At 37.6% G+C, this 25,207-nt stretch overlaps 4 protein-coding genes across 10 annotated transcripts; 2 read left to right on the top strand and 2 right to left on the bottom strand.

Moving 5' to 3' along the window:
* The first annotated feature begins 430 nt into the window (after positions 1 to 430).
* LOC141821913 (nonsense-mediated mRNA decay factor SMG7-like) lies at positions 431 to 7,775 on the top strand. Of its 2 annotated transcripts, none has more exons than XM_074709297.1 (8): positions 431 to 528; positions 1,034 to 1,129; positions 2,571 to 3,179; positions 3,278 to 3,400; positions 3,951 to 4,183; positions 4,260 to 6,125; positions 6,247 to 6,377; positions 7,248 to 7,775. In XM_074709297.1, exons 2-6 carry the CDS (start codon positions 1,061 to 1,063, stop codon positions 6,097 to 6,099), a joined length of 2,874 nt encoding a protein of 957 aa, XP_074565398.1. In that variant the 5' UTR covers positions 431 to 528; positions 1,034 to 1,060; the 3' UTR covers positions 6,100 to 6,125; positions 6,247 to 6,377; positions 7,248 to 7,775. The 2 variants fall into 2 exon arrangements, with proteins under 2 accessions (XP_074565398.1, XP_074565396.1); XM_074709295.1 differs by having other exon boundaries at positions 4,260 to 6,138.
* Positions 7,776 to 8,763: 988 nt separating this feature from the next.
* Positions 8,764 to 18,035, bottom strand: LOC141821953 (proline--tRNA ligase, cytoplasmic). Of its 6 annotated transcripts, none has more exons than XM_074709344.1 (13): positions 17,953 to 18,035; positions 17,779 to 17,841; positions 17,607 to 17,695; positions 17,431 to 17,523; positions 17,161 to 17,277; positions 16,090 to 16,277; positions 13,213 to 13,279; positions 12,644 to 12,766; positions 12,353 to 12,505; positions 10,995 to 11,279; positions 10,249 to 10,467; positions 9,772 to 9,865; positions 8,764 to 8,963 (listed from the first exon to the last, which is right to left on the bottom strand). In XM_074709344.1, the coding sequence occupies exons 2-13, from the start codon at positions 17,804 to 17,806 to the stop codon at positions 8,899 to 8,901; spliced, it is 1,521 nt and encodes a 506-aa protein (XP_074565445.1). In that variant the 5' UTR covers positions 17,807 to 17,841; positions 17,953 to 18,035; the 3' UTR covers positions 8,764 to 8,898. The 6 variants fall into 6 exon arrangements, with proteins under 6 accessions (XP_074565445.1, XP_074565448.1, XP_074565446.1 ...); XM_074709347.1 differs by having other exon boundaries at positions 17,607 to 17,692; XM_074709345.1 differs by having other exon boundaries at positions 17,779 to 17,873; positions 17,953 to 18,032.
* A 229-nt stretch (positions 18,036 to 18,264) lies between these two features.
* Positions 18,265 to 21,921, top strand: LOC141815609 (uncharacterized). The gene is made up of 6 exons (XM_074703561.1): positions 18,265 to 19,493; positions 19,560 to 19,651; positions 20,238 to 20,312; positions 20,472 to 20,533; positions 20,758 to 20,827; positions 21,009 to 21,921. Exons 1-6 carry the CDS (start codon positions 18,272 to 18,274, stop codon positions 21,684 to 21,686), a joined length of 2,199 nt encoding a protein of 732 aa, XP_074559662.1. The 5' UTR covers positions 18,265 to 18,271; the 3' UTR covers positions 21,687 to 21,921.
* A 263-nt stretch (positions 21,922 to 22,184) lies between these two features.
* LOC141822097 (protein POLAR LOCALIZATION DURING ASYMMETRIC DIVISION AND REDISTRIBUTION-like) lies at positions 22,185 to 25,070 on the bottom strand. The gene is made up of 3 exons (XM_074709523.1): positions 24,650 to 25,070; positions 23,284 to 23,717; positions 22,185 to 22,724 (listed from the first exon to the last, which is right to left on the bottom strand). The coding sequence occupies exons 1-3, from the start codon at positions 25,068 to 25,070 to the stop codon at positions 22,431 to 22,433; spliced, it is 1,149 nt and encodes a 382-aa protein (XP_074565624.1). The 3' UTR covers positions 22,185 to 22,430.
* Between the last annotated feature and the right edge of the window lie 137 nt (positions 25,071 to 25,207).

Genomic DNA, 25,207 nt, shown 5'->3' with positions numbered 1-25,207 from the left:
CTGCGATTCGATCCCCAACTACGGCGTATTTGTAGAAATTGACTGGCCGCTGTATCCCCAACTACGGCGTATTTGTAGAAATAGTCAATGGCCTAATTAGGATTTATTAAATCTTAAAATAATATCTGATTTATCATTAAAAAAATATATAAAAGCTTTATATTTTCTATCAAATAAATGGATCTTAAGAATTTATAATGTTTTATTTATTTATGATTACTTCTTTTAGTTATAAGTAATTAGTTTTATTCTTATTGGCAAACCAGATATATTTTTGCAATTATGGATTTTAAAATTTCGAAAGAGTAAATATTTATTTGTTAATTGTTAAAAAGGGTAAATTTTCTATTTTTTGAAAGAATAAATATGTGAATACGTTCTAATTAATAGGAGGTCCTTCTATTTGTATTTGTCGGAAGAGAGAAATAAACAAATATATCAACCAAAATTTCCTTCGTCGCCCTTCTTTGACGGCAGAGCTCCGCTTTCGGGCATCGCCTTTCCTCTCGCCTTCGATCTTCGCGTCAGGTACCGCTTATTCTCCTTCACTATGATATATGGTTTAAGCGATCCGGTGCTCGATCGGGCAAGCCAGGTGTTGATCTTGCTGTGGTCGCCGCCTGCGTGTCCCTGGTCAATTTGGAGGGGATCTGTTCAATCGGGATCCCTTTTGTCTTTTTTTTTAATGGAATTTCGCTCGATCGATGCTCCGTTGATGTGGACTCTTGATTAGTTGGGGTTTTGGTCGATTTTGGGGATTTTTGATGAGGACGTGGTTGTTTTGTTAGGGTTAGGATTTGCGTGGGTCGACGTAGGTTATAGTGGAAAGAGGGATCGTTAGAGATGGTTCGTGATTTGGGGACAAGAACCGTGTACATAACTCTTTGGATGTTTCTTTGGGTGTTTTACTCGCCAAGAATTAGGTTGTTTCTATGATCGGTGATTTCCCCTTTTCTGTTCGCAATTAGACCTGATTTCTTGACCTTGAAATGCATTAGTTGGTCTAAAGTTGTTATCTTTCTTATTGTTCTAGGGAGAACTTGGCTTGCACATTTGATGGATGATGACTATTCCCATGGATAGTTCTCGTCCCTCATCCTGGGAACTTGCACAGAGACTTTATGACAAGGTATGAACTTGTGAAAATTCTTATTTACTGTGAGTAGCTTTTACTTTTGCTGATATTCAAATATTAAGTAGATTCTATTTACTAGTTCTTAGTTTCTTATCCAAATAGCAGTAGTAGTTTTTGTTGTTGTTGTTGTTATTTAATCGGCACTTGTGTTTCACCTACCAGGCTTTGATAATTATGTAACCATGTATCTGAACGCACAAGAACTTCAAATACAGTGTAACAATATCAACAGCTTAGTTATATAAACCTTCATAAATAGGATCCACTTATTATCTTCTGAGCCCTTTAACAGTACAACTTTTTCACCTGAAATCATTACTCATTTGGATCTTCATAGTTCCATTTTTATGTCATCTGATTGGAAACATACTACAACTGGTAGTGGTTAAGGTACCTAGTAAAATATGCATCAAGAATTTTGAAGACTGTTTTGTTGTTCCATGTACTATAACTTTGAAAAAAAGGGTACATCTAAAGTACCTAGAAGTTTATTCTTTATAGCAAGGTTTTTAAAGAAAGTTTGAAGATGGTATGCACTTGAGTGCCATCTGTGGAAGTTGATTCATACATTCACTTATATGGTTTCTTCAGAATTAATTATATTGACAATAATGCATAAGATTGTGTGACAATGCAAAACACACTCACATACACACACATCTACTTTTATAACAGCCAGTGTTCAAATCCCTTAAATCACTTAGTGAGCTAAGTTTTCATTGGTATCCTCTATGCCTCACACCTTCATCTTTAGCCAGTTTAACCATATAGAATCTTTGGACGACTTTCAATATATCAATATTATCTTAACTAAGTTTCTCTCATTTTATATTTTGTAGCTACACCTATTGCTCCAACATAGTAAGCATTTTTAGTCAACCCATCTTAATAACCCAACACATTTGCTTTAGTATTCTCACCTCTTCATTATTATTATTTTTTAAATAAAAAATGTCTAGTCTACATAAGATCTTTTAGGCACGAAATTAAATTGATTTTCGCAAATCTTTATTGAATCTCTTATTATTCTCTGAATATTTCTTTCCCATAGGTTCATGATATGACTCATCTATTTAATTCTATATTTGAAACAACTTTGTATTTTTCATCTAACATTTTATATATAGATATTTGCTTCATCATCCTATGACAGCTAGCATCTTTCAGGATTCAGCATCTATTCTGAACCACAAAGAAGTTCAATTTATGACAGGCTTTTGACCCATCATGATAATGTGACATCATATTAAGTTACTAGCTGTATGTTGCATCTATCCTAAATGGAAAGAAAGTCAATTTATGATTAGCTTTCTACTCATCAAGACAATGCTGCATCAGATTAAGTTATCAACTGCAAATTTGTTGTCTATCAACCCATCATGATAATGCTGCTTCATATTAAGTTATTAACTGTATTTTTTTGCGTATCTCTTAGAATGTTGAATTGGAGAATGGACTACGACAGTCTGCAAAGTCAAAAGTTCCTTCAGACCCAAATGCTTGGCTTCAAATGCGAGAAAACTATGAGGCCATAGTTCTTGAGGATCGTGATTTTTCCGAGGAGAAAGATATAGAATTTGCCCTATGGCAACTGCATTACAGAAGAATAGAGGAGTTTAGACAGCATATTCATGCTGCAGTCTCGACTGGTACAGCAGCAAATCCATCAGCAAATGGGAAGGTCCTAGTTCGCCCTGATAAAATTAAGAAAATCCATTATGTTTTCAGAAGCTTCCTAACAGAAGCTACTGGGTTTTACCATGATCTCATATTGAAGATAAGAGCAAAGTATGGCTTACCATTGAGCTACTTTAATGAGGGAATTGAAAATGAAATTGTTTCAACAATAGATGAAAAAAATTTGTCCAACATGCAAAAGGGTCTTGTGTCTTGTCATCGGTGTTTGATATATTTAGGAGATCTTGCACGTTATAAAGGACTATATGGAGAAGGGGACTCTGTTAGCCGTGATTTTGCAGCTTCTTCAAGTTACTATTTGCAGGCAGCTTCACTCTGTCCTTCAAATGGAAATCCACATCATCAGGTTTGCATGTTGTTTCCTAGAGCAGTTATAATTATCCAACTACTGTTTACATGGTTCTTGTTCCATTTAGTATCTATATAAAATCTTTATGGTTGCAGCTGGCAATACTTGCTTCCTATTCATCTGATGAGTTGCTGGCGGTATACCGGTACTTCAGAAGTTTGGCAGTTGAAATACCCTTTTCAACTGCAAGAGATAATTTGATAATCGCTTTTGAGAAGGTACCTTTTTGTATGGCCCAACTAATATATTTATGCATTTTTGGGACTCTGTTGTGTACTTGTGTGGCCCTTAATTTTCTGTATGCATGTATCAAGCTGGTGTTCTTTTGCATGGTCACTGATACCTTTCATTTTTGTCATTCATTTTGAATCATGTATATGCTTGGTCAATGATACCATAACAAAATCTTTTTGGTACTTGTGGGTCTTTTGGTAGGCAAAGAACTTTATTGTTCCTATATTGTGCAACTTGCAAACAAGCTGAACATATTGTTGGCAAATTGTTATTTTTTTAACTTTCTGTTTAGGTTGACTGTGCGTTCTGCAAGTGGTAGATTTATCTATGGCAGATGCCAAAAATCCGTGTTTGACTGCATTGTAATTACTAGATCTTGATTTTTTTTTCTTTCTTGACCTTATTGTGTTATCAAGGTAAGAACATGAGCTTTTTGTTCTTTTTAATGCATGAAATTATACTTGACTATTTGATTTGTTAATACTTGGCTAAGTGTATTTGATGTCTTATTTGATGTATACCTTTTTCCTATAGAATCGTCAAAGTTTCTCTCAGCTGGCCAGCAATACAAAGGTTGCTAGGGGCCAAAAAATGCATATGCGCTCAACTGGGAGAGGTAGAGGAAGGGGGGATTTAAATCTCATGCAAAATGACACTAGAATTGCAACTTCTCCTATCAAAGATCAAGAACTCACAAAGTCTGAAATATTTAAATCCTTCTCAATTCGTTTTGTTCGTCTTCATGGAATCCTTTTTACAAGGACAAGGTACTCGATCAGTTTATATATTATATGTTTTCAACTTTTTATGCTGATTATTTTACTTGTTTTCTGACTTCAACAGCTTGGAGACTTTTGGTGAAGTGTTTGGCTCTGTAATTAATGATCTGATTGTGCTCCTTTCCTCTGGCCCCCAGGAGGAACTTAATTTTGGTTCAACTGCTGCTGAAAATTCATCAAGTATACTGAGGCTTATTGCCATTGTGATATTCACTGTTCACAATGTGAAAAGGGAGTCAGAGAACCACTCATATGCTGAAATCCTGCAACGCAGAGTGTTACTGCAGAATGCCTTTACATCGGCCTTTGAATTTGTTGGGTATATTCTAAAGAGATGCGTCGAGCTACAAGATTCCACATCAAGTTATTTTTTGCCTGGTATTTTGCTTTTCATTGAATGGCTGGCATGCCATCAAGACATTGCAGCAGGTTCTGATATGGAGAAAAAAGAAGAGGGTGCAAGACTGTTCTTTTGGAAATATTGCATTTCTTTCATGAATAAACTTATTGATACAGGACTTGCATCTATTGATGGTGATGATGATGAAGCTTGCTTTTTTAACATGAGTAGGTATGATGGAGAAGAAACTGGAAATAGACATGCACTTTGGGAGGATTTTGAGTTAAGAGGATTCTTACCTTTAGTACCAGCACAACTCATTTTAGATTTTTCTAGGAAGCATACACACATGAATGATGGAGACATGAAATACAAAATGTCTCGTGTTCAGAGGATTCTGTCAGCTGGACGGGCTCTTACAAATATTGTTTATGTTGAACAGAAAAAATTGTATATTGATCCAAGCCTGAAAAAATTTGTTATGAGCACTGAGCCTCCAGTATTGGAAGGTAAGATGGACCCTACCTTTTCAGTTCTGTTGGATTCAGGTTTTAAAAATCCAGGAAGTGAAATAGAAAGTATGGCTGATCTTGGGGTAACAGAAAGTCTAGGAGTGGGAGAAATCAAGGACCACATCTATATGGGAGGAGAAGATGAAGAAGAAGAAATTGTGTTCAAGCCTATTACCTCGGACAAGCACCCAGTTACTAAGTTAACTGCTTTTAATTTGATCAACCCTGTGCCAGAATCTTTTCTTTCTGATCAAGCAACACAAGGTCATCATCTTTCTTCAAATGCTGGTCGTGTTCAGATGTCAGCTCTACCAAATAACAAATGGTTCTCAAAGAACGAAGCATTCTTATCAAATGATCTTATAAATATGAATATAGCGGAAAATGGGCATTTGAATAAGCAGGTCTTGCAAGAAAGCTCAAGTATCTTGCAGCCCCAACCGTTCTCACCTGTAGTGTCAAGTTATGTTAGTCTGGATGCCAATAACACATTCTCCAATCAGATTAAAGCTGCAGATGTGATGTTGCCATCTGCACTTGATACTATATTACCACCAGGAGCCATTTCTAATGGTGTGCCTATGAATCTCTCAGCCTTTCCATTGAAGAAAAATCCTGTAAGCCGTCCAGTTAGGCACAATGGGCCACCTCCTGGCTTTTGCTATATTGGTTCTAGACAACCGAATCCAAATTCTTTTACTAAGGAACAGCTGTATGAGATTGATGATTATAGCTGGTTAGATGATAGTAGATCATCTACCATGGGTATGAATGTGGTGGATTCTTTTGATCAGATAGCACACAAGGCTCCATGCATCAACATGAACAATACTACTCCCTTTACAACTGTTTCCACTTTCCCATTCCCTGGAAAGCAAGCTCCTAATATGCAGTCTGAAACTGTCAATGGACGAAGATGGCATGATTTCCAGCTTTTCGAACAACTGAAAGCCTACAATGGGCAGCAAAGTCAGCACTTAAACCCACAGCAGACTCTATTGCCTGAACAACATCAAGCACAATCACTTTGGTCTAGCCGGCACTTTGTGTGATGCTATATTTGAAGAAGATTTTCATGGTGAGAAAATGAGGTATTGATGTTATAACTCCTCTTCAGAGACATTCATAGCAATTTACATAATTTTATATTTTGAGGTTGTATAAAATATCTTTACTTGCATTTTTTGTTGTTGTTTTAGTGATGGATAAGTACCTTCCATGGTGGGTGCTTATGGGAATCAGTACCGTTTCGCAGAACTAAATATTGTGCAAGTTTATGGTCAAATATTGATGGTCATGGGAGTGCTGCTAGTGCTTGGACTTTTATATGGTAGGTGCTGTATTGACTGTCTTTTTATGCTTTTTATGGATTTATACGAACTGCCTGGTCTAATCCATCCAGGTTGAGCTTTTGTTTTAGGGAAGGTAATTGCTGAACAATTTCATTTATTAGATAGATTTATTCCAATTAGTAGAATAATTATATCTTTTGTTAGTTACTGGAAACTATATTTAGGCCCCTATTACTATATTTTGACTTGGCATAAGTTAAAATATTTTAATGGTCATCTCCTTTCTTGCAAAGAGTCATCCTCTTCTCATTGAGCAATTCATTTTAGAGTTTGGACAGGAACTCCTTTTTTTCCCCCCAACTTTTCCAGTTTGGCTAAGCTCAGCTGTTAATGTATTTGGGGTGATGTTTTTCCTTCGTAAAATCTTGAGGGTTTACATTTGCCCAGTTAGACTGCAAAAATACCTGTCTTGCATCTGCTTTTGTGGAAGTTATTACCTCAACTATTTTTGTTCAAAGATTGATTACCTCAACTATTTTTCAAGTGATCTCTACTTAATTGCTGTTGATCTTTTGTCATGATCTTTACTATTATTATAATAGAATCTGTGAACAAATGTTTATCTCTTCAGCACTTTTTGCAAGTTATTTTGCATTTACTTGTCTTAGCCAAGATATGTTACTTGCGCTTATGGCAATCCACAAAGATTATACAAATTCTAGACTGCTCCGGATCAGTTTTTATTCTAACCCTAACATTTAGCAACTTGATATGCAAGGGATATTTCCATTTAATTTGTGGCAGATATTTCCATTAGTTCATCTCCTCTATCCTGTCTAATTCTTCTTCCAGTGGTTTTTAGTTGCTTGAGCAACCCAGATGCTTACATTTGCCTTCCCCCTTACCAGGATGCACCCATTGCTATCAGGCTGTGGGAACAAAGAATTGGTTGTCTCTTTGATCGAGAGGAATATAAGCAAGTCGTATGATTCAAACATGATAGTGATCCTTGGGCTTTGCTTCATGGCGGGAACTTTTCAGTCGAGCCATAGTGTTTGCGCCGTGTGCAAATCCAACAGCTTTCTCGGTGAGTCTGCTTTTATTATCTCTTATCAAGATGTCAACTTTACCAGCAGTAGGAAAGATAAAACGATCGAGAAAGTAAGTGGCTTCAGATTTGGAGGTTTGTTGCTGCAACTTGATGAATAACCCACCTATTGTTCTTGTCGCCTTGAGGAAACTTTTGCCTCGATATATTCAAATAATGGTATGGTGTTTTCATTGTGTGGTTTGTTTTGTTATGTGATGGAAGCCTGGAACTTCCATCTAAATTTCAAACTTTTTCTTCGTTTGAGTTGTTGTGGACCAACTTGTATGTTGCATGAATTATCTGGTTTGATTGCAATATTAGTTAACTCGCGTGGCTTTATTTTCAATTTTATTGGCATTATTTATTTTCTTCTCGTGCTACTTATGCGCTGGTTTTAAATTATACTGAATTAAATTAAACTATTAAAAAAACGAAAGCACACAAGATATCGGTAAACTCTTTTTAATGAATTTGTTTAAATTTGTTTTTCAAAAAATCAAGTACATGCATTGTACTGATTTACATATGCTATAATTTTGTTTTTTTTAAAAAAAATTATTGTAACATTTTGGTTTTGCGCCAAATCTATAGCCTCTTTAATCTCAATTTATTTATTATTAAATCGGCGAGGTCCGAGCCTCGGTAAAATTATTATGGATTTGAATGATGAAAATAATTTTTTATAATGTAAAATAAGATTTTATATAATAAATCCAAAAGGGTCTATTTTTTTTTTTGAGATTTTGTATTGACGAAAATTATCGTCTTGAGGATAAGCAACATATGTTTCTAAGTGTTGGAAGCATTCAAAGTTTTCTTTTGCTTGTTCTTTTCACATTGCTTGATGGCCAAGATCATTCATAATTTGAAACAGTTGACTTGTTGACTACCTAAATCGTTAGTTGTATACCAAAAAGATGAGAATTCATTGGGACAAAAAATGTCATAAGAACCAATCGGTTTAGCTTGTAATCATCTACTCTAATTCATCATTCTGGTAATAAAATTGGAACTTGTTAGTAACATAATTCAAAAATAGACCAAATTCTCACTTGTTTTGGAGTAGAAAAAATATACTTAGAAGAGTATATACACTCGCAAAGGACGAGTGTAATAACTATCCAGCTTATTGATGTACTTAATCATTGCAAACAAACTCCTTGTTTAACAGCACTAACCCCAGTTATCAGTAGGTCGACTTTTCTCATTAATGAATGCTCATATTGCTTAATGTGAAAGTAACCATGGGAAAATGTTCACGCCTTGCGATTGAATCCAGACAACCCATCAGACTCAATATTTTCTTAGTTAAACCAAAACTAGTCTCATCAACCTTTTCTTTTTAACTGATTAAGTACTTGTATATCTACTTAATTTTGGCACATCACACTTGAAAAAAATCTTGGAAGCAGAAATTGTAAAACTCATAATTAAATGTCCGAAAAAAGTTTCTCAATGCATCAATCTACCTAGTAGCTTCGTCCCCAGTATGCCCACTTCTTTGCAGGCTTTCCTGAGGCAAAGCAAAGAGTGCCTGCAAATAATATGAACAAAAAAAATCATGATGGTCCAGTGGAGTGGCATTAGACATATAAAACAAATAAAATGATGATAAAGAGAGCACTAAAATTGTAAACCAGACGAAATCCAACAGTTTTGCAAGGGTGAACGAGACTTGATGTTGAAAACTGAAGCATAAATCATAATGTGGTTTTAACAAGGAAAAGATATGAAAAGAACAATACTCATAAAAGAGAAACAAAACATATAAAGATGTTGATTCCAGCAAATTTTTTTCTTCACATCAAAGATCTACTATATGTGCATCAGAAAAGATCCGCTAAGGTTCAGAATAATCCTAAGCTCCAATAAGCTAGCTAATTACGTCTAGAGATGATACTCTTTTGTATCATGAACTTTGTAATCAAGATTTATCCACATCCCAAATCTTATAAAGAAATGTTAAAACATGTTCTTAAACCTCTCATTTAGATTTGCAATGAACAAACACCTCAACTCAAACATGGATTAGCCAATTGAGATATCTAGTTTCCAACCCATGCTGGATTTAGAAAATTAACTCACCAAAAGTGCCTTTGTTTATTGGGGTCCTTTAGGAGGATAGAATTCAAGAAGAAAATTACAAAAGCTTGAAACTAGCCTACAGGGTAGCTATGGAAGGTGTTATGTCAAGTTACTGGTGATGATTTAATCACATTCTCTCCTCAATCTTTCTTAATTTTGTAAAAAGCTATTTGCTTCCTAGATGAATAGGGTCTTCAATTAGGGTATGTAATCATGAGGTGTACTTTGTGGAGATCAACGTAAAAGTATAAGGGTACCTTCAGGGAGGTTTGGCTGATCAAATGGAATGCACAAGGACTTGGCAGCTCCAAGTTCACCCTTTGTTCGAGTTTTTACATCCTTCTCAACTTCCTGTAGATCAATGAACATAAACAACACCAGTCGTCAACTACAACATTCGACATTGTTAAAGAGGGCAAAAAACAGATAAGCAACATAAAGACAAGTTTAATTCTACAGTGGATCTTTAATAGGCCTGAAGCCAACTAATGTATACAACTAAACCAATAGAACATCAATATGATAAATAATGCACACAGAACAAATGTTTTTTTTGGAAAAACAGCTGATGACAATAAATTAGTTCATCTTGTGAATAAATAAATAACAGCACATTGAGATGTTTCAGCTTCTACCCCTTGTACCATCCAAAAAAGTAACAATTTCAAATTAAATCATAAAAGATGCATGAATGGCTTATGACAAGAATCTCTTGATTATGGAAAAGGATGTACCTCTTCATCACACCAAGGAGCAAGGATCATCTTTTTCTCATTCAAAGCAGAGACAAACTCATCCCAAGTGTTGACAATCTTTATGCATGCATCTCTCTTCTGTTTTGCAGCATTAAACAAGCATTCCTGGATGCTTGTGAGTATCTCTTTCACTTGATCCACCAAAGTTCCTGTTGGTATATCTGTTTTAGCACCATTGTCACGACGAACAACTCGTACCTGCAGAGTTGAATGTGAGATTTCTCACCTTTTAAATAACAAAATGATACAATGAACAAAACCCATCTAAGGATCATCCATGTGACTTGCAAAAATACTACAATAGAACCACACTTCCATAGACAAAATAGTAACCTTTTTTCTATCAAACAAGGTCGTAACACACCACTGACAGTTTGACAACCGATAAACATATATATAGATGTGCTGGAACTCTCAATTAAATATCTAATTCTGAAACAGTGGAGACCCAACTCCAAGTGTGGAGATATTAATTCTTAAACAGAGGAGATCCAACTCCAAATGTGAAATTATCACCAAATATTAAGCCTCAAACCTAGGTTATGAAAGTGTTATTGCATCAAAACAAGTAAAGAAGGGAAACAAAGCCCCATGGAGACACTGAAGCATGAAATTGTTTAACGACTGCAAACAAGAGCGTGAATGCACGTGTGAACTTCTAACTGCAACCATGAGTGTCAATGTGACTAAACTTGCAACTGCAATCACACACAGATTGAGTTTACCTGGTTATTTGCTAAATCCTTTGGTCCAATTTCAATCCTCAAAGGAACACCTTTCATTTCCCAGTGTGAATACTTCCAGCCAGGGGAATAGTTATCTCTCAAGTCAGTTTCAGCTCTGAAGCCTGCTTCACAAAGCGTCTTAACTGTTGATGAGCAAGCATTAAAAATAGCATCTGTATCTGCATCCTTGTATGGTACAGGAATGACAACAACTTGTACTGCTGCCACTTTGGGTGGTAAAACCAAGCCTTTATCATCTCCATGGACCATCACCATAACTCCAATCTGCACAAATCTGAACATTAGGAAAGGCAGACACTCTAGCAAAGTGTCTGTCAACCAGGTGCCAGTTGCTATCGAGCACAGCAATAGTGGGATTGACAGTGCATAAAAGCCAAGGATTGCTGACTAATTATCAATAGGCACATAAAATCTCTCAGAAGAAATAAACCATTAAAAATCAATATCCCTTCATCAAATGCAACATGCTATTAATTTTCTTCAAATAAAACATCTCCAAAAATTTTGAACCCATGACTTCGGATGTGGGATTTGGGGCATTACATTTCATGATCCAATTGCAAGAGGATGTATTGTGGCTGGTTAGTAACATTCAATGGAAATGTACAGTAGTATAGTTAACACTGTAGTATGCTAATCATCCGATAACAGTCTGGGCTTCTGGCAAATACTAATTTGCTTATGCTAAGATAATCCTCATGCATCAAACAAATTTTTCTTACTTTGTATGTGCAGACAAGCCTCGTACTTGGTGCAGTCAAAACTAATTTCAGAAATTCAGAAACTTAAACAATACACGTTAAATCACTTAGTGCACTTACAACCTATGGGTCAGCAACAGAAATGGAGATTATCTGCCTTTTGTGCTGTCAGATGAAAATTGATCTATATTATACTTGAAATATGACATAAATTACCTGAAAATGATAAATGATCAATTCCTATGATGCTTCTTTTGCAATTATGAAGTTTTTAAATTATAGTTGGCAGATCAATCTCCAAGTTCAACTATTAATTGAAGTACCATGAACTTGGCCCACCTTGAACAAAAGCATACAATGATCACAAACTTCAAGAACTTACTATTAAAAGACTCAAATAAACTTCAAAAACTGTATCGTGTGCTTCATTTTCTTGTTTATAAGAAATAGTTATTGCCTGAACAAATTGTCTATGCCAGTAGTAATGTCACAATATAAAAATAAATAAAAGTAGACCATTAGAAAGATGCAAGAATGAATATTTCAATGCTAGGATTAAGCTTCTATACAGATAAATTATCTGCAACATCAGATGTGCCTAAGATCATCAACAAAGAAGTAGGATAAAAAAATTACCGTTCGAGTAGTGTATGCCCAAGAATTCTGCCAGACCATAGACTTCTCGCCCTTCTCATTCTCAAAATTTATCTCAAACATCTTTGCAAAGTTTTGTCCCAAGCAATGTGAGGTTGCACCTTGTATTCCACGGCCAGTATTTGGAATAAAGGCCTGGAAGATTGTCAATAATTCTTAGAAAACTAGGAAAAGTGTTTTTTTATGCTTCAGGCAAAAGGCACTGCTTTTGATTAATAAATCAACCATATAGTATGCAGAAAGAGAATTGCAGATAGAAATAATCATTAGTACCTCGACAGTGGTAGTATAATAGCCACCAGCAAACTTTTCTAATTCACTTTTCCTACCCTTAATAATAGGAACTGCAAGGAACTCTTCATATATTTTCCTATATAATTCCAAGATTTGAAGTACCTGAAACAATGACATAGGATTGAGGCTAGCTTTATCGACAAACTGGCTAATTTTAAAACAACTATGAGTTTCACACAGATTGCATGTCATGCCACTTTCAACTAGAACTATAACCAAAACACAACTTTGAGAATCCAATATGAGCACCTGAAGAGGGCTTTTTTGAGGCTCTTAGCCTTTACAACATATGATATCAGAAAAAAAAAAAATCAAATGGATGAAACCAAGCAATCTATCAGCAGGTATAAAAGTTTTTTTTTTAAAAAAAAAACTTCAATCATATTTGATTTGGATGTCTTATCATTGGGTTATTCAGTGGTTGTTAAGTAACACCTGAGAATACCTTCATCATAGTATTACATCAATTGTCAACCAATACTCAGATAACCATACTTTTTTTAGCCAACATGGCTAATTACTATCACACAGATGTACTACTCAGGTACCTCTTGATCTGCTTCAGCTTGAGTTGCAAAAGCTGTATGCCCTTCTTGCCATAGAAATTCTCGGCTCCTTCAGATAAGAAAAATATGACCACAGTCAGTTAAGAAGACAGTGCCTAAATCCCAATAAGAAAGAGACAACTCAGACAATTGTAGAGAATCTCATTTTTTTTTTAAGATTTAGCACATTGTACAAAAGAATAGTTAATATTAGATGTCATTTCACCAAACTATGGAATGAGTATCAGTAACAAAATCAAATTTCATTAACAGACGTCACTTGTCTCAATACTACATATTTGTTTTTTGCTTTAACGGTTCAAATGAAGGAAAGAGTTTTCTCCAATATATGAGATAAATGAAGGAGTTGACATGGCATGGGCAAATTCATTGACATCTAATTGATTTGAAAAAAAAAGACTTTAAAGTCTTGTTCCAGGCTGATCTTTGGTTGGAATGATACATGTTGGAGTTGTGTTGATCATGATGCCTATGCTTGTTCCCAGCCTTAACAATAATGGAAAGAAAAAGACTTCAAGAATTGGCCAAGGGGTCGTATGACAAGCCTTAAGTCGATAGAAGAAGGGCGAAGGAGGAAATACGAAACGAGGAAGAAGCCTTGTCCTGCTGCTAGAAAAAGTCTTGCAACTATCTTAGCGAGGATCCTCATTTGCCACTTGTCACTGGAGGAATCTCATCTTCTCGACGAGAAAGAAGACTCGCTTCTATCATTGCTAGAGAAGAAATTGTTCACCACCCACATGTCACATTGTTGTTGGAGGATAAAGAGCACTTCACGTCGAGGAAGACATTGAGGGTTTCGATGTCTCAATCTAGTTTTTTGTATTGATCAATGGGTGAAATGAGATGTTTCACTTGTGATGACCAATGTTTTAAAAGGTGTTTCCAGACAACAGGCTGTCGACCAACTGCATAAAGCTCATATCTAAATGCAAGGGCATATGTCATCAAGATTTTAAAATTCCAAAAATATTTTTGATAATAATTATTAACACATATTCAACAAAGTATAATAATTGATCTATTTAATTTATAATTCCACATAAAAAATTCGTACAATGCACTATACAACAATGAATACATTATATTTATTGGAATATAATTAATTATAAAATATTTATAACTTGAAAAAATAACCGCTTAAGTAAGCCCATGTTAATTTATCAATTTTTATAATCATGAGTTAATCAAAAAACCATGACATAAGTGCTTGAATCTTACTTAACGGACCATATATCATGTACGACCACTTGTCCAAAACTCCTAGACAACCAGCCATATGTGGCTGGGCCACTTTTTCAAACATTGGCACCGATTAACATAAAACATTTCTTTAACTTGTGAAAAAAAAAGGTACAAAAAGTCATATGGTAGATTTGGTAGTTGACTCACCAATATCCTCTTCTTCACCCATCACCTCAACACCATCATTCTTATCATTCACTAAGCAGCCAATGGCTTCCTCGTAAGGAGTTCACTAGTTTTTCCTTCCTTGTCCTCTCGTTCCACCATCCAACCAATGCCCTTCAAATCACCTACTACTTTCACTATCCATGCATATTGTTGATCTATAGCTGTTTGATCACTAGACCCTTCATCAGGCTGGCAAGATCTTCTGATCATTCACTTAGCAGCCAATGGCTTCCTCGGTGAGGAGTCCACTAGTTTTCACTTCCTTGTCCTCTCATTCCACCATCCAACCAATGCCCATCACACCACCTACTACTTTAACTACATCCTTGCTGACATTGTTCATGTTTTCACTATCCATGCATATTGTTGATCTATAGCTATTGGATCACTAGATGCTTCATCAGGTTGGTAAGATCTTCTTTGCTGTAGGCATAGCCAACTCACTCCATCAGATTGGCACACAGGCAAAGTACACCTCCCTTGCACTCCTTGTCAAATTCCTCTAAGATCCTGGTTGAGTGACAATTATATGGCAACAATTATTCATGGCTCATACTCTCATCGTGGTGGTGTTGTTGTAAAGCCTATCAGGGATAATCTAGGCCCTCGCACGTGTGATGCACAGGGTGATAGCTCAAATGGTCCACATGCAATCGACATAGGAGGGATCACCATAACTACAGTAGATGTTAATGCCAAGTGTATGCTCAAGGAAATCTTAAAAGTATTCATGGTGCCCTTAGGGCGTAGCACCAAAGGTGGGTGCATGGTATTGTTGGCGTAATGGTCAGGGGTCGATTCCCAAGAGGTGATGACCTGCGTGGTCAACCCCACCATGCCCCTAACTCCTGTGTACCTGAATGAACCTCCCTCCATATCCGTGGGGCCAGCTCTAGAGAGGTCGTTGAGGTAGCGGATCTACCTTTTTTTAAAAGTATTCATGGTGGTGATTATCATGATAGCACGACTGTGATGTAAATCTTTGTGGCAATGCAAGGATGTATTAAGCAATGAGCTGGTGGTGGGAAACACCAATGAGCTCTCATTCTCTTGGGACAAACGATGGAACTCAACATGTGGGGATTGGGTATATGAGTGCACAACAGAAGGGGTTGAGAGGGCGCTGAAAAGATGCACCATATTTCAATATTGGCAAACCTTTGATGACATTAATCAAGCTGCATCGATGACTTGACAAAAGTTTTAACTGGCATTTAATTAGAGGTTAAATCTACAACAACTTAAATACTTTTGAGTCTAAAATTGTTACAAATTTTGATTTTGGCTAAATACATAGAAAATCCCTCATTGTTTAAACCAAATTTAGGCACTACAACGTTAAGGATTTAGAAAACCTCAAATACATGTTTCTGAAGAAGTTAAACTCAAAGACTTCAGATGACAAGGACCTGATTCATGTGAAATCAAAAAAAACATGAAAAATACCTGATAAAAGGAGTAGGGTGGCTGAATTCCCATCTAACAACATTGCACCATTGGTTAAGCTTCAATGGCAAATCACGATGGCCCCTGATCCATTTTGAAAAATATGGATACATAACAGTCTCACTTGTGGGACGTATTGCAATAGGCACTTCCAACTCAGATTGTCCAGACTTGGTCACCCATGCAACCTGCAAGAAAGAACAATGGTACATGGTCACATGGACATTGAGGATACAAAGAGTTGAGAACAAAAACTAACTACGATAATCCAAAAGATCCAACTTCAAGTGTCAGAAACCCTTAAAATTTATTATCATCACATGAATGCAACACTAAACAAGCTACAACAAATACAGGATCTATAGTCAAACAGAACCACTCCTTAATCTATCAACAAATTAATTCAATATACAAAAAATGATCCTGTGTGCTTGTGCTATTATGCATCACTGCTAAACAAACAATTGATGCTGGTCTTTAATATATAGCAGGATTTTGATTATAAAACTATACACTTTATTGTATCACACAAAAATATTATCACCATCAAATGCAAAATTAGCATGAAATAATAATCGCCAAACTCTAATATAAGGTTTCAGTTATCAATTGCTATAAGACAATGACAAAGTGAGAAAATGAAAACCTTTTGTATACCCATTTTTGGACAGAAAAAAAGTTAAACATGTAAGGTAAAGATTGATTGCTTGTCTCAGTGTATACAAAGATAACTGCCCTTCAATTATTGATGTCTTTTCAATATAACTGACATCCACAACAATGTTACAATATACTATGTCAAGCCAGACATCCATGATACTGAAAAGAAATCTCCTGCTGATCTCCAACCCCGTATCCACATTACTACCATACCAAGATGCTCTCTTACTAGTGCCTTCTCTCTTTCTTTCCACTTTTCTCTATGTTTAATCAATCCCTTGGCTATAGTTTGAAAAGGCACCATCAATATTTTCCCCACAAAAGAGCAAGGAAAGAACTGCTACTTTTACATCAAAAATGAAGTCAAATTCACTAGAGACATAGCTCCATAAAATAAGCTAAAAATTTTACCTCAGGAGCAAAACCTTCAATATGATCCTTTTCCCTTTGAAGGACATTTTCAGTAACGAATAGAGGGAAATAAGCATTCTTGATATTCATCTTTTTTATTTCAGCATCAAAAAAAGTCTGCATGTAAGATACAATAAATTTCACACATTAAGAAATAGAAATATACAACATGCCACTGGTATTTATTGTGCCGATCATTGATGGGACTAATTAGAAGACGATGTCTAAAAGAAACAGATGCTAGAACATGAATCTGAGTCTAACACTTACTTGTAAGGTTTCCCAAATGGCCATTGACCATGGTCTCAAGATGTAGCAACCAGATATGTCGTAGTACTCAATCATTTCACTAGTAACAACAACCTGACGGGAAAAAAAGAAATAAATTAGTGCCACGACGATGAAACAATACACGGCAATACAAATTTTTATGCACGCGTACCCACCTCAGAGTACCATTCACCAAAATTCTCATCTTTCTTGTAGGTCAAACCGAGTCCAGTTTCTTTCTTCACCTCCTTCTTCTTTGATGCTGCTGAGAAAATTACAACAAATATACATTCAAATTTACATTATTTCAGAAAATAAAACGTATATACATGTCGTAGTAACACGTACTGTTCTTGGTGTTGGACTTGGTGGCCATGAATCTAGACAAGTAATTGCCCGATTTGGTGACCCCTGGAAGAAAAATGAGAGCAAACCTCAGAGACCTGGAACGCCAATCGGTGAGGCAAAAGAGCACAGATCCGAAGTTTACAAAGATCTAGATAAAGAAGGAGAGGTCATCACCTCCAGTAGATGCTCGGCCTCGAGCTGAGAAGAGACCAGAGACGAGCGCCTTGCCGAAGACCTCCACGTTGAAAGCGACTGAGACACCGAGAGAGGTAAACCCTAGGTCTTGATCGAGCAGACCTTTTATAGGCGGCCCAAATAAATCGAGTCCATGCGATTGAAAGAGAAAATGGGCTGAGGCCCATATCAGTCTGGGCCTCCATGGTTGTAACACGAATTCTTCTCCATGTGCTTCTCACGTGACTATCGGTCGCTTTGACCTTGTCCCTTCTCCATTTCCTTTTCGAGAAATCTCGGCCATCTCGAGGCTCGAGAGATGGGCGGCGGACGGCGGAGGCCCAACAAAAACGGCGGCAGAGGCCGGGCACAGACTGCCGGTGCAAATACTTTCTCTTACGGTCATGCAGTACTTCGGGGAAGACCCGGAGGTGGCTCTGCCGCTGGTCGGGCGAGGACGGATGGAGACCGACGGATGCGTGGGCGGGCGAACGCCTTCCGGTACACCTACGCCCACGCGGAGTCCTCCGGCGGAGGCGACGACCCGAGATGCCCGATCCTTATCTCTTGCTCCCGGGATGCCCCGCCTACTGAGGCCTTCGTGGATCCTAGCCCGTGCGTGCATCTTGAATCTGAGATCCCTTCCTACGAGTACCATCCTTCGGTAGTGGGCGGTCTGGGGTTAGGATATCACGGGGACGAGGTGGATGCGGAGCAGGAGGATGATACAGACACGTTGGGCTTGGATTTGGAGATGATCGGAGGTGTTGGTTTAGGTTTTCGCCATGCTGAAGGAGGAGGAGGAGGAGAGGAAGAGGAGGCGGAGGAAATATTGGGGCTTGGATCTTTCTCAACTCCAGAAACCACAAAAAGTGTGAGAAATGAAGGCTACTTGTCGATTGGAGGTGTTAGGATCTACACTGAGGACACTTCATCACCAGAAGAGGAGATTGTCTTGTCTAACGATGATGACAGTGATGACGAGGATGCAGATCAGGTTGAGGACGGAATGCTTGATATTGTGGAGTCTTCTGATAACGAGGAGGATATGGAGGAGTCTTCGCAAGGAGATAGTGAAGAAGATGAAGAGGATGATTCTTCGTCTGAAGGAGGTAGTTTGTCATCAGATAGTGATTCTGATATTGATGACGAAGTTGCACAAGATTATTTGGAAGGAATTGGAGAAGATGTGGAATTATTGAATATTGGCTCTCTGGAAGCTGCAAATTTGGATTCATCTGATGAAGATGGTTTGCCGAAGTCTGGGAAAAATCTTAGCAAGCATAGAACCAAGTTAACAACGATTGGTTTGATGAATTTATCTTCAGAATACGGCATGAAGAAGCCCAAAGCAAAGAAACCAAAGGGACACATGCGACATAGTACGGGTTGGCCTGCAGCTGATGTTGGAGTATCAGCAGTTGAGGATTTCATATTTTTAAAAGACTCCAGGGCAGCATTGCGAAAAAAGAAGTCATCTTCTGATCTTTCACGATCATGGCCACGTGAATCTATTACTAGAAGGAAAAGCAATGTTCCAGGTAGATCTTCAGCTTGATCGCCTGCTAGTGTGATCGGTTTAATGCTAATTTTGGACTTTATTGCAGGGGGGAAAAAGAAGTATCGCAAAGAACTGGTTGCTGTGAAGCGCCGGCAACGTATGATCAATCGAGGTGTTGATCTCGATCAAATAAATTATGTGAGGCCAATTCTTGTTTGTGCATTCAAATTTAGGGAGCATAGCAAATTTGTGAATTAATGTAGCTGTAAAATCATCATCATCATGTGTTTGTTTCAACTATTTGTGCTTTGAATCTTGTCTTTTCATTGCACTCTATGTGAGGGTATATCATGGCCAAACCTTATGGAAAATAGGCTCTATGAATCTTAAAGTAGCCTTCAACTACAATAATTTTTTCAAAAAACACATTTCTGTCTTTCTTTATATGATTTTGTGTTAATGGCACCTATGGGGGAAGTTTAGTAATCATCCCTAAAGGGAAATATTAAAATCATCCTCTGCTTATTTATTGATTTTATAACCGATTAAAGAGCTATGTGTTATATTGCTCATATTGGGCAATGTCATATCCTCCTATTATTAATGTTCCATATCATGGATAATTGACAATGTCCAGTATTTTGGGCTCTTATGGTGATCTATAACATTACATAAGATTCATGTATATGCCATTTTTAGAAATATTAATTCTGCTAAACAGATCATAGGTATTGATTATATGTAGAAATAATGAACAATCGGCTTTACACATGTTTATATGCAGAAACTTAGACAGTTGGTGGTTAGTGAGGTTGATATGTTCTCGTTCCAACCAATGCATGCACGTGATTGTTCTCAGGTATGATTTGTTCTCTGTCCTACTCGTTCAAGTACACACTAGTGATCCTCCTCGTTCTTCCCTTCTTTTGAGGAACCATGCTCTTATGTCTTATCCATTTTTTGTTAATGCAAATTCATTTGTCAATGAAGTCATGGTGCATTTGATTTTCTTCATCAGGTCCAGAGACTTGCATCCGTATATCACCTGAAGAGTGGTTGTCAAGGCTCAGGCAAGAAAAGGTTGTTTTGTCTAATTTTCTGTCCTCGATAATTATTAAACTCATTAGTAGATAACTTTATTTCTTCATGCCTGAGTTCCATCAGATAGATAGGTCGACTATGTAAATTGTAATATTACTGAGAAATGGTTTGAGCCTCTAAGACATTATTTGTCAGTGCCAGTGTTTGTTTCAGTTAATCTATTAGACATAAATCAATCATCAGACTGAGATTATTATTTTCAGATTTGTGACAGTGAGCCGGACTGAGAAAACATGTCTTCCTTCCATAAGGGACAAAGCTAGGCTGGATAAGGTACTTGAGTACAAATATTTGATAATACGGTTAGTTATATTTTGATATTCTGGTTGATGGATCTCCTTTGTATAATGAGTTTATTGGGAAAACATACTTAACACTTATCTGTTAATCCCCTAGAACTCTTTTAATGGATGATTGTGTTTTTGTCCGATGATGTTCTTGTTGTACCATTCAGTTGCTTGGCCCCAGTGTCGATGAAGTTGATGACTTTGTTGTTGGCCCACGTGCCAAGACTGAGTCTTGGAGAAGAACCAAAGCAAAGGGTTCCATAACTCACCAGAACCAGTCTGCTCCAGCAAAGCTAGCAAATGGAACCGGAAGACGGTTTCAGAAGCAGCAGTATTCCAAACGACCTGTCTCCTTTGTTTCCTCCGGAGTCATGCAAGATGGTACAGAGAAAGAGACCCCTGCCATGGATCCAGACACTTCTACCGCCACCTCACATGCAATGGTTACAAACACTAGCTCAAACATTGGTGCATTTGAGGTGCATACAAAGGGCTTTGGTTCAAGAATGATGGCCAAGATGGGATTTGTGGAAGGCTCTGGGTTGGGGAAGGAAGGACAAGGCATTGTTCAACCAATCGAAGTAGTGCAACGTCCCAAATCGCTTGGACTTGGCATTCAATTTGAGGCTGAGACAAGCATCACGAAGAACAATGGACTAGGAAAATCAGAGACAGCGGGAATCGGTGCCTTTGAGAATCACACAAAAGGGTTTGGGTCGAGGATGATGGTGAAGATGGGTTTTGTTCCTGGCACAGGCTTGGGGAAAGATGGCCAGGGGATCACCACCCCCTTAACCGCAGTCAGGCGGCCAAAGTCACGAGGATTAGGTGCCAAAACATCTTAACTGTTGCTGAACTACCAGTGTTTAATTTCCATTCTAAAATTTACGTTTCTATCTTAGGACTGCTTGCACATGCCTTGTCTGACAACAGTACTGATTTATGTTATCAAGTGGAATATATGTTCATTTTCTAATAGTTTGTAGAAATTATATTATCCATCTGTGAACATGTTCTACTTGTTGTGGTCTAATCTATGAAACAATTGCTGTTTCAATCGATAGTGGTGCTGTTTTTTCATTTTGGAATGGTATAGTAGTAAATGCATTATTAGTTCTATATATTAATCATTATCAGTTTATTGAGATGAAATTCACATTCTTTTGTTTACTTACATTCAGACATTCTAGCAAGGCTTGTTCTGAAACTTCAGGTGGGAATTTACTGATAGCATTTTGTTATTCAAAACGAAAGGTTCTACTTTTTTTTCTATAAGTTTCTATTTGTTTCAGATTATCACGAGTGACAATAATTAAGATCAACCAACATCTGCATTAATATAGAATCATGCACAAGTTTTAATATATAACAAGAGTCTTTGGGCAAATCGTAATATCTACAGTGCTCCCATGAACACACTAACAAAGATGGGAGAGGGAACAAAAATAAAAGGAGCTCACAATCTGAGCTGCAACATTGACTTTGATTTTGAATGCATCCCAATAAACTGAACAACATGACACTGAATCAAGATCCTTTCGAGACATTCTTCAGCACGTTTAATGATATGAGTATGCCTTGCCCTTCTTTCAGAAGTTTGCCTCATTTGCGACCTTAGCAAAATTTACTGAAAGCATATCCTGATGTTGTGATGAGGGAACTGATGCATCCCAACCCCAAGAAACCTCAACTTCTTCGTCACCAAGACTCTTCGTTGTCAATTCTAGCGCAGACTCTAACTCTGCTATTCGCTGCTGTTGCCTTGTATTTATTAATTCATACAATCTTCTCTCTAGTTCCCTTGCGGAGACGCCACCGTGAACATTGTAGTAATCTTCTTGAGGGTCACCATTTTCAGAAGAACTTGAGCTCCCATAGGCTATCTGTATTTTTTTTCCAATGAAGATATTAGCATTTTGTGTTAAGGGATGAAGATATTAGACAGCAGATTTTTATATTGTTTCTCAAGGCACGTTATATTATATGTAAACAAGAATACTGCAGGTAAATCTAATGATTTCCATGTATGATCTACACTTGAACATGTCTTCCTTGATTCAGAGTGCAATTAGGTGGATACACCTAACGAAAACCCTTGTTAAAGAAATAGGCATGAATCCTATCAGTTCCGCATGTGCTAACTACTAAGTTATAAGTTATTCAGAAGGGAATCATATTGCACGTTGTTTTTCCAATTTCTCATGTTCCAGGAATAAACAAAGATCAAACTGAAATGAATGTTTTGAATTTTTTTACCTAAGAAACTAAGTATAATTGACTAAGCATGGTCTAAAACTAATAACTCAGACTATTTCCTGACAGGATCTTAACTATCATATGGAAAGAAAATTGAAAAGGAGAGAGAACTTCAGCATGATGGGAAAAAAAATGTGGCAATTATTATGATCACAGATGTATTTCTTGGCATATGTATAAGTATACCTCAAGTTTTGCTTGTTCTGAGAGAGTCGTGGAGTCATTTCCATCCAAGCTGAGCTGCAGCTGTTCTAGCTCGAATGCTAGTTCTGCTTCCATTTGATCCATACTCTGGCTCCTAATGTGATCATTCAAGTGCTGCGACTCCACGGTAGACTTCTTTTCTTCCAGATGAAAATTTGCTCCATGATCTTGAAATGAGATATTGTTAAATTTACTAACAACCCCACTACAATCTGATGAAGAGGCAAATTCATGGCCTGGATTTAGGATGCCAGAAGCAACGTGAGTTTTTGCAACTTCACTTCTGATATCGTTAAGAAGCATTTCCATTTGAAAGTGGAGGTCTTTCATTCTGTTGAATTCAGTTTCCCACCTCGATAGGGCAAAAGCAATTCCAACTCCCACTCCTAGGTTAAAAGATATCTCAGGTTTCCTACCTGGGTTAAGCATTCACATAGTTCTGGTCAGTGCAGCCATAAACAGAATGTCATTCATATAAAAATTGTTTCTTGCTAAAACTAAGACAAGGAACCAAGATGTATATTGATTAGAGGGGGTGAAATGAATCTTGCGCCACACAGAATCACCAATATAGATCGAGATACTGCACTGACACTTAACAACAGAAACAGGTGAATATGATGAACTAACTTTTTCTAAAGAAAGATGATGAACTTTAGCTAGGCCACAGAGAGCTTATGCTGGTGTCAGTGGAGAACTGCATTAACCTAGCTGTCCATTATCCACATAGTTTATCAAAGCAAATTCAAAAACCTATATTTAGAGTTCTTGCATAGGATAGAACCAATTCATGGTGTCCAAGCACTTCTAAATCTAAGTCAATAATTTCTCAAGGAAAATTAGCAAAATGATTTGGCATGAAAATAATTGTCCTGGATTTAAAGAGATCAAATGGATGATACCATGCAATCACTTTTGATGTAGGCTCTTGTAGTAGAAATAAATATTTTTGCATCTTTCGAGAACTTCAGTTTAGCAAGCTTGGTTAACAAAGAACAATTCTCAGCTAAAAACTATGACTTCTACCTCAATTTGAAGTTATCATTATATGTTTTTTTACTTAACTCAGTTGAACAGCCTAAAACCTCGCTTGAACCAACCTCAGAATCGATAGGACTTTGGCAACTGCAAGCACTCAAGTGATGCTTCAATAGGCAGGCTAACATCTAATCCTTTGATCCAAATTTGACAAGAGATACTCAATTCAGACAATAAACAAGAAAAAAAATGAGAAAGGGCAAGTTTTTGAAGGTTGCTGAGCAGAATTTGAAGCAATAACAATAAATCAAACATTGAAGCTGCAACTACAACCATGTAGGAATAGACAAAATCGATCTGCGCAACATACCTGGGACAAGCTCCATCGACCCAACGGTAGCGTCTCCACCAACCTCCTCCGCCACCTTGGAATCAAACGACGCCGACTTTTCTACTCCATCCTCCTCCCGCAGCATCTCCTTCCCTTTCCTCCTCGAATGCCGACACCCTAGCAACGGCGCCCGAGGCGATCTCGGGCTGCCCTCCCCGCCGCCCGAACGCTTCTTAAAAGACGAGAGATATCGAAAGAGGAACTTCCGCGAGGCGGACACAACGGGGCAAAGTTTGCGCCTTGGCCGATCGACTCCGCCCAATTCGTCCGCATGCTCCTCCTCCCGCAGGCAATCCTCGATCCGCATCCTCCCCGCCATCCCCCGCGCCTCGGTCACCCGACCATCGGCGCCAGGTCTCGGGGCGGCGGCGCCACTCCCCTGCCTCGAGGAGTCCCCCATGGATTCGAGGAGGCAGTCCGCTCAGCCGGGGCGGGACGGCGTCCTTTAGAAGCGAGAAAAGCGCGTTGAATGTTTTAACGAAAGGGACAGATCACGAATCTCGGCGCAATCCGACGATCAAAATGACAGTTCTGATG

This window comes from Curcuma longa, chromosome 2 (genome assembly GCF_044706935.1).
Source record: "Curcuma longa cultivar G26 ecotype Majalengka, Jawa Barat chromosome 2, ITB_CL_G26_1.1, whole genome shotgun sequence".
NCBI lineage: Eukaryota > Viridiplantae > Streptophyta > Magnoliopsida > Zingiberales > Zingiberaceae > Curcuma > Curcuma longa.
This window is presented reverse-complemented; position numbering and strand designations above follow the sequence as displayed.